Raw genomic sequence first — 9277 nt, 5'->3', positions numbered from 1 at the left:
AGACTCAACTCACTATAATAGACTTCATGAGAATTACAAAGATGGTAAGACAAACATTCACAGTAATTAATATGGTTGATGTGAATATAGTTCTAGATATGCTATAATTGACAGATTTTAATCTAAACATTAACTGAAAGAACAAGATATGACATTATCAATCTTCAGAGAAAATAATGAAACTTCTGAGTACAGATAAATTTCTTCAAGCAGTATATATCAAGAATAAATTCTTCTATACTATTTTTACATCAGATAACAATCAAGTTCTGACAGAGGTGCCTGAGTGATTGAGAGACTATAAAGATATTTTCTCAGAAGAAAAAGTAGCAGAATTACTAGAATTAATAAAGATTAGTTATTTAATTATTCTTAAAGACAGCTGTAAACTTTCATACATGCTAATCTATAAACTATCACTCAAGCAGACAGAGATTCTATAAGAGTATATCAAGAACAAGCTTTATAAGAGTTGGATACATTCATCATAAAGTTTGGCAGAGACTTTAGTGTTATTTGCACTCAAGACTAATAGAGAACTCAGACTTTATATTAATTATTATAGTCTTAATACAGTTACAGTAAAGAATCATTACTCTCTGTTATTGATAGACAAGATATTAAGCTGGTTGGTGGAAGCATATTAATTTTTCAAGATGAATCTACATAATATTTACCATCAGATTAGAATTAAAGAAGAGAATAAATGAAAGATTATATTTCATACAAAGTTTGAGAGTTTTAAGTATCTTGTCTTGTCTTTCAGATTATCAAATACATTAGTGATCTTCCAGTTTTATATCAATAGAGTACTAGCAGACCTGATAGATATATGCTGTGTAGTTTATCTAGACAATATTCTTATCTTCTCAGTCTCAGAGAAGAAGCATGAGAAGCACATTAGATTAGTTATGAAGCATCTAAGAAAATATTAGTTGTTTGCAAAGTTTGCTAAGTACACTTTCAAAAAATAAACAATCTTGTACCTCAGTTATATTATTGATATCAAAGATATTAAGATAGATTTAAAGCAGGTACAGATAATTATAAAGTAGTCTTTACCATAAAGCTTTCATAATATTCAGATATTTCTGGGTTTCAAGTAAACTTTTATAGAAGGTTCATACATAAGTATTTAGTTATTGTGGTGCTATTGACAGATCTCTTGAAGAGCAGTGCAAATGAACAGAAGAAAGAATCTTTTCTTCTAATATCTGCTGCTAGAGAAGTATTTTGCAAGTTGCAGGTGGTCTTCTTCAGAAAGTCTATTATCCAGCACTACAATTCAAAATATAGAATATGTCTGGAGACAGATACTTCAGAATATGCTACAGGTATAATATTGCTACATCTATTTGAAGATGAATAGCACTCAGTTACTTACTGGTCATTCAAGTTTAATCAGGCTCAACAAGTCTATAACACATTAGATAAGAAGATGTTAGTCATTATTCAAGCATTTGTTTATTAACAGCAATACTTAAAAGAGACAAAGTATTCTGTAGAGATTATTACAGATTATGCAAATCTTTATTTATTCATAAAGTTCATAAACAAGATAGTATAACAACAACACATAAGATGAATTGAGATTCTCAGAGCATATGACTTTGAGATTTTCTATTACTCTAGAAAGCATAATCCAGCTGACATATTATTATAAAGACTGGACTATATTAAACTAGAAGAGAATGTTAGTCTGCTAACATATATACTCAAGTAATTAATGCAGATGATGTTCCAGAGTAGAACTCATTCAAAGAAACTTTCTTTAATAAAGAAGATATTTAAAGATAACATGATACAGATAGTGTTTTAAAGTGAAACCCATTCAAAAGAACTTTCTTTAATAAAGAAGATATCTAAAGATGTGCTGCTTGTGCTGTTCAAAGCAGCAGAATAGAGATAGTGCAGAGGAGATCTGGTGACACCAAGACAATAATTAAGTTAGTTCAAGAAGCACTAGTCAGAGATGCTGGAAAGACTCAATATAGAAATTACAGAAGATTCTGAATTCTTCATGTGTGTATAAATACAGTAATGAAAGATGAAAAGATCTATAATAAATTAACTATAAGCATGTTGAATCTGTTGCTAAAGATATAGAGAAATAATTCCTCTGTACAAGCAAGATTTATTAGGCTGGTATTCAGAACTGAAATGGGATTCTATTTCTCATTGAAGCTTATCCTGATTCTGAATTTAGAAATAGCTGAGATTCCAAATATGAAATCTCAGTCTCATGTCCTATTTCACTTAAGAGCTTGAGATCCTGTTACCATTTCTATCTTATAAAGTATTTCCTGGTCCTGTCCTCAAATAGAAAATTATCTCTCATATTCTATTCCAGTAGAGAAGATAGGCTCTCATTTTCTATTCCAGCTAGATTCATAGTAGAACTGGAATGAAACTAGATTTTCTGGCCCTATTGTATCAAGAGTCAAACTGGTTAAATTTTGTGTGGAACCATTATCAAATTTTGTTACTTTTTTGATGAAGGTGGAACTCTTAGAAAAATTAATTTGATTGTAAAAGAAAAAAACAAAGTATTAAAACTAAGTAATGACTAAAGTTAGTAAATAACTAGAAACTACCTAAATAGTAAGTTCATCATTATTATTATTGTCATCATTCTTATCATTATTATTATTCTTATCATTATTATAATTCTCTTTCTCTTTCTTCTTCTCTTCTTTCTTCTTCTTCTTTTTTTTCTTCTTCTTCTCTTTCTTCTTCTTCTTCTTCTTCTGCTTCTCCAGAACTGGCTTTATAAATTGGACAAAAGCTCTAATATCTGTTATTTAATAGACAGATACTCTGTTGGTGCTGAAGAGAAGCAGAGAGATAGTAGTGAATAATAGCAGTAGTGGTGAAGAAGCAGCAGTAGTTAATAAGATGAGGGCAGAACACAGACAGTAAGTGATGATAGCAGAAACAGGAGCAGCAGAAGTAGAGTAATTAGATATATCAATCAGACTGAAATAGTTTAATCCAGTTATAGTACTGATATCAAGAATAAGCTTCATGTCATCAGCATTAACTGTAATATGCTTATAATGTATCATTATTATAACAGCATCAGCAAATCCCTATCAGGCCTGGGGCTAGCTCCAGGTGTCTAGATAGCAAGAGTGTCTGTACTTATATTACTTTTCTGAACTCATTCTGAATGAGCACACAACTTACTCTGGTAAATATTTTTCTCTGCCATGGTCCTAGGCAACTTCTAATATAATAAGTATCTTTACCACATCTGCTGTTAATTTAGCATGTTCTGTAAATGTTATTATTTTCAACAACTCTGTTGTATCTACTAGATCTGTTATTTTTCATTAATCTGTACAAGCTGCTTTCTTTCACATTGGTGTCAATAACAGCAATAAAGATATTATTAATATTTTTGTTTACTTCACTGATAGTGTTGCTTATATGATTACTATTACAATTAATATAAACAATACTATTATTAAATGCATTAATATTTCATTTCACACTGCTGCTGCTAATACCAGAGATGACAATGAATATGTTGCTCTTAACTTTGCTGTAGAAAATAAATCTAGTGATGCAGCCAGGTAATTCACTACTACTGATGTGAAAAACACAATTATACAGAATCTCATATACATTTTTTAATGCTATTAATCTTGCTGTACAGCCTGACTATTTCATGCTATATGACTAGATTAAGAAAGCTTTACTCATCAATTATTATTTTCTGGCCTTCTTGTGCTCTGTATTCTCAAGAGTATAAGAACTGCTCTTTTCAACATCTTCATTATTTCTGTTATCTCTGTTGTCTCTGTCAGCTCTATTGTTTCTGTTATTCTTATTGTCTCCATCAACATCAGATATCTTGTTTGTAAGGTTATAAATATGCTTCAAGTCAATATTCTTAATATTAACAAGTTTCTACATTTTTGATCCACATCTGTTAGTACAATTCAACAAACTGAAGTTAACTTTATATCAGATCAATCAAAGTACTATCATTCAGGGTTCTAATATCACTATACTATGATGTACACTCATTACCATTATGTTATATATTTGTGTGACACTCTTGGAACTTTGGAGGTCAAGAGGTATCACAGTGAGTAATAACAGATTGGGGTAGTGATCAATAGTTCAATGGTGCTTCAGTTGAGCTGGCAGTCTTGCTCTGATGACAAAGAGTTTCCATGCAGATATGACAGAGTCAGAGCAAGACTATGGAGCCTTCTCAAGAGTAGTAGAATCAGGTACAGTTGTACAGTATTACAGGACTTCAGTAATATGGAAAGTAACCAAGATATGAAAGTATCTGATTCAAAGATATCTAGTAAATAAGTAAGAAGATTAATCATGATGAACAAGTTTATTAAATCTCTGGTAATAAGTATTCTTATATACATGATACTTCTCTGGTAATAGTTCTGCTAAGCTGTTCTATTTATTCTATTTTAATATGTCTGTTATGTTCTCCAATCAATTCTATTATGCTTGGTGTAATTGATCAGCTTATCAGTTCTATTATTAGTTACATGATTCTCAGCTTAAGATTCTTCTGTAATAGTCTGTAATTCTATCTTATCAGATATTATCTAATCATTCTGTATGTTCTGTTGCTATGCTGCAGAATTCATAACATCATTCTCTTCTTTTACAGTATATTGTTCTTAACCACTCTGCCTGTTGCTTTTTAGAGTATAAAAAAGTGTTCTCTCTTTCTTGAATTTCTGGTTTTCTCTTGTCTTTCTTCTTAGTGAGTGTTCTCATGGTTTTCTTTCACCATGTTGTCTGCTTCTAATATTTGCAAGAATAATCTTCTTTCTGCCATTATGTAATCTGGATTTGTGATGCTTTCTTCTTACTCTTAATGCTCTTTATTAGGTAAAACTTGCTTAAAATTGAGTCATTCTTCTTGATATAGTAAATGTATTTGTACTAGTTGCTATTATATTCATGATGATGGTTCTTCTGCTGCTGATTAACAGAAATTATTTGAGACTCAGAACAAACTTGAGCATACTGAGCAAGAAACTCTCTCTTGTCTTCTTTGTCTTCAAAAACAGAAAAAGTTGCTTTGTAACTGGGCTGGCAAATTTCTTGAATCTGAGTTGAAGTCTGTGGAGAATTTGAAATATCTTGAGAAGAAGAAGCAGAAAAAAGTAACTGAGCAGACAGAGATTCAGAGTCTGCTTGCTTTATTAAGTAATCTTTCTTTCTTGAGTTCTCTTCTGGTTGTCTTTAATTTATTTGTTAATGCTTTACTGGATGAGAGTATTATTGATGATATGTTATAATAATTGTCTGGACATTTCTGAGATTTTCTGTTGATTTCCAGGTGTTTTCTGAGATATTATATTCTTTTCATTTCACTAGATAGTGAAGTTTTCTGCTAATCTTCTGATGATTCAGTATTTATTTGACTTTGTATTCTCATTCTTTATTAATCTCTGTGGGCATTTCTTTAGTGTATAATGGTGCTTTCTCCAATAATAAGACATGAAATACTGGATGTATTCTCATCTTTTTAAGTAGTTGAAGTTTGTAGTTGACTTTTCTGATCTGTCTTGTAATTTTGTATGGTCTCAATTTTTTGAAATCAAGTTTTTTGCTAGATCTTTTGGTTTTGATATTTTGTCAAATTAGAAATACTTTTTCTCTCTCTTTCAAGATTGGTGCCTTCTGGTACTTTTTGTTATAGTAGTGCTTCATTCTCTTGTTCAGGAATTCAATATCTATTCTCATTTGGTTTTGCAGTTCTTGTAGTTGTGTTGCTGTAAGTTCTGCTTCTTGAGCTTTTTGTCATGCAATTCTTGATTGTTTTTATATTTCTGGCTTTCTGCTGTAGTTCATGTAGAATAGTGTCATTTCTGTAGTGGCATTTTTTGCTCTGTTGTAAGCCAATTATATTATAGATAGTAGTATGACTCAATTATTCTGTTGATAGTTAACATATTCTTGCAGATATTGCTTCAAGATTTAGTTCAATTGTTCTGTCTGTCCATCTGTTTGTGAATAATAGACTGTTGATATTTTTTGTTCAATCTCCAGTTATGTCATTAATGTTATCCAGAATTTGCTTGTGAATCTGGTATCTTGATCTGTAATTATCTCTTCTGGCATTCTGTGATTGGTGAGTATATTTTGTAGTACCATTATTGCTATATCTGCTGCTGTTGTTACCTCTCTGAACAGTATAAAGTATCCATATTTTGTCAATCTGTTGGTGATTACTAATATTGAGTTGTACTTCTTTCCTTCTAGAGTGGTATCTGGTTCTGGAATTTCCTGTCCCAGTCCTGGATTTCTATTCCAATTCCTGTCCCAAAAATGGGATCAGGTTGAAGCTCAGCTCAACAGGATGGGACTAGATTATTTAACAGCATATTAGAACAGTTCCATGAGAGCTGGAATCAGAATGAAATTGGGACTGGAATCAAAATCTAGCTAATAGAACAATTCTGGGATCTGGCCATGACAAAATAGAATAGAACTGGAATTTCAATATTATATATGGGACAGAACCAGTAAAGTGTAGAATAGAACTGAAAATTCCAGTCCCATTTGTATTATTAAAAGATAACAAAATTTGATAATAATTCTAATATAATTTTATCAATTTATTCAACTTTAGAAAAGTAATGAAATTTGATAACACTGTTTGCATAATTGAATCATATTGCAAGCTATTAAACTTTAGCTACTTGAGTCTATTTATTAATAATGTTGACACATTTTCTGTTTCTTGTTTGAATTAAGTAGTGAATTTAGCAGGCTTGCAATCTCTTTCTGTATAATCTCTGAAGAATCTTGATTATCTTGATTATCTTGAATAACTTTCTTGGCCAATCTCTTATATAATATGAGTGCTTCATTCAGCATATGCATCTTGTCTTTATGTTTAAGTAGCATGATCTTCTTGATTGTAGATGCATAAAGTCATAATTATTAATAATAACATGTATTCTGAGCAACATTAAAAATCTGTTCTACTCCAACTCCTGTTAAAGATACAGCAAGAATGTCTCTTGTCATTCAAGCAACAGTTAAAAAATCAAACTCTAGCATTCTTTACTGTTCCAGAATTAAAGCTCAAGATAATATTAAATTCTCATCATTTGAATATTGCTGCATTTCATTTTGAAAATTTGCTTGTCTTTAATAAGATCTCTCAAAAATCATTTGCTCAATATTCTAGAGAAGTTAGTAGAGAGAAAATCAGAATAATGCTTATAACAAATATACATCATTTACATCAAGTATTACTTCTCTTGACTGTTTATATTTCTTATAATGCTTTTTGTAAAACCTCAAAATGTATTGTTAGTATATTTTACACTTATTACTGATTCAATCTTCTGAATTATATACTCTCATGCAGTATAATGAATGGAGAGCAGCAGCTACAGCTAGCAGCTTATTCTTTAGATGCTCAGTATCACTATAGTATTTCTGAAATTTCAAGCTGGCAGCTTTGATAGCTTTTTTAATGTTCTCTCTTGTTGTCAACTGTTAGACCTTGTCCTTCTCTCTTTCTAAATGCTGGAAAAGATGATTGTAGATTGTCTATACTAGATGAATTGTTGGTAAGCTGGTATTTAGAACCAGAACAGGATTCCATTTCTCATTAAAGCTCATCCCAGTTCTGAATTTAGAAATAGCTGGAATCCCAAATATGAAATCTCAGTTCCATGTTCTATTCTACTCAAGAGCTTGAGATCTTATTACCATCTCTACTCCATAAATTATTTTCCAGTCCTATTCTCAAATAGAAACTTATGTCCCATGTTCTATTCCAGCAGAGAAGATAGGCTCTTATTTCCCATTCTGGCCAGATTTATAGTGAGACCAGAATGGGACCAGATTTCCTGGCCCTATTGTGTCAAGAGTCAAACTGGTCAAATTTTGTGTGAAATTATTACCAAATTTTGTTACTTTTTTGATGAAGGCAGAACTCTTAGAAAAATCAATTTGATTGTAAAAGAAAAAAACAAAGTATTAAAACTAAGTAATGGCTGAAGCCAGCAAATAACTAGAAACTGTCTAAATGGCAAGTTCATTATCATCATTATTGTTATTGTTCTTGTCATCATTATTATTCTCATCATTATCATAATTCTCTTTCTCTTTCTTCTTCTTTCTCTTCTTCTTCTTCTCTCTCTTCTTTCTTTTCTTCTTCTTCTTCTTCTTTTTCTTCTTCTTCTTCTTCTTCTGCTTCTCCAGAACCAGCTTTGTGAACTGGGCAGGGGCTCTAATATTCACCATTTGACAGGCAGAGACTCTGTTGGTGCCAGAAGACAGAGAGGCAGTGGTGAGTGATGATGGTGATGGTGAAGCAGCAGCAGTAGTTGGTAGAGCAGAAGCAGAATGCAAATGGCAGATAGTGACAGCAAAAACAGAAGCAGCAGAGACAGAGTGATTAGATGCATCAATCAGACTGAAATAGTTTGACCTGGTCATGGTACTGATACCAAGAACAAGCTTTATGTTGTTGATGTTAACTATAATATACTTACAGTATACCATTGCCATAACAGAGTCTATATTACTTAGTATAATTGTTGGTGCCATTGTTAATGATAACTTACACTCAAATAAAGTGCACAAGATTACTTCAGCAGTCTTCTGAAGTAACTTAATAGCAGAATGTTGCCAGTAATATTCATGTTCTTGATGATAGAATAAAGTAATTTTCCAAATCAATTACTGGAACAGAATCACCAGAAGAATTAGCTCTGTAGAGCTCTGGAAGTGACAGATCTTCTTGATGACACCTATTTTACTAATTAGCATCAAGACTGTTACCAAAAATTGTTACTTTTTGATATACAAGTGCCAGACTTCCAATTATGAATTGAGTGGCAGGGGCAGAGGTTCTTCTGGTTAAAGTTAACCAGATTAATGTCTTTATTAACTTTATACTAATTACTCTTCTTCAGAGCTCATTCTTTTAATACAGTCTTGTACTGCTTCTCTCCAGCTGTACAAAATAGATATATACAGAGAAAACTAACATCTTGTCAGTAAATAATATATACCAGAGCAGTATTTTGCAAGCACTCATCTCTTAATATAACTTATTTTATTACAGCACAGATTCTTGTACAGAAGATTTATAGAACAGTAAATAATCAGAGAAGAAGAAAAAATTGTCAACAGTAGCCCTGAAGAAAAAGAAGAAGAAGAGAAAGAGAAAGAGAAGAGAAGAGAGACTGATCTTATATTATTATTCTGCAGCCAGTATAGTAATAAAATATTGAGCTTGCCTATAGCAACATGCCTATAGAAT

The 9277-nt window shown here is 31.5% G+C and overlaps 3 protein-coding genes across 3 annotated transcripts; all 3 read right to left on the bottom strand.

Moving 5' to 3' along the window:
- Positions 1–2594: 2594 nt before the first annotated feature.
- CIMG_13666 (uncharacterized protein) lies at positions 2595–3211 on the bottom strand (the record flags this gene model as incomplete). The annotated part of the gene is made up of 3 exons (XM_004446226.1): positions 2595–2794; positions 3005–3040; positions 3187–3211. 3 exons carry the CDS (start codon positions 3209–3211, stop codon positions 2595–2597), a joined length of 261 nt encoding a protein of 86 aa, XP_004446283.1.
- Positions 3212–6705: 3494 nt separating this feature from the next.
- Positions 6706–6900, bottom strand: CIMG_13665 (uncharacterized protein; the record flags this gene model as incomplete). The annotated part of the gene is made up of 1 exon (XM_004446225.1): positions 6706–6900. One exon carries the CDS (start codon positions 6898–6900, stop codon positions 6706–6708), a length of 195 nt encoding a protein of 64 aa, XP_004446282.1.
- A 1131-nt stretch (positions 6901–8031) lies between these two features.
- Positions 8032–8520, bottom strand: CIMG_13664 (uncharacterized protein; the record flags this gene model as incomplete). Its single annotated transcript, XM_001243534.1, has 1 exon — positions 8032–8520. One exon carries the CDS (start codon positions 8518–8520, stop codon positions 8032–8034), a length of 489 nt encoding a protein of 162 aa, XP_001243535.1.
- Positions 8521–9277: the final 757 nt, after the last annotated feature.

This window comes from Coccidioides immitis (genome assembly GCF_000149335.2).
Source record: "Coccidioides immitis RS genomic scaffold supercont3.6, whole genome shotgun sequence".
In the NCBI taxonomy this organism is placed as follows: Eukaryota; Fungi; Ascomycota; class Eurotiomycetes; order Onygenales; family Onygenaceae; genus Coccidioides; species Coccidioides immitis.
Note: the sequence above shows the minus strand (reverse complement) of the source record. Positions and strands in the feature narration are given on the sequence as shown.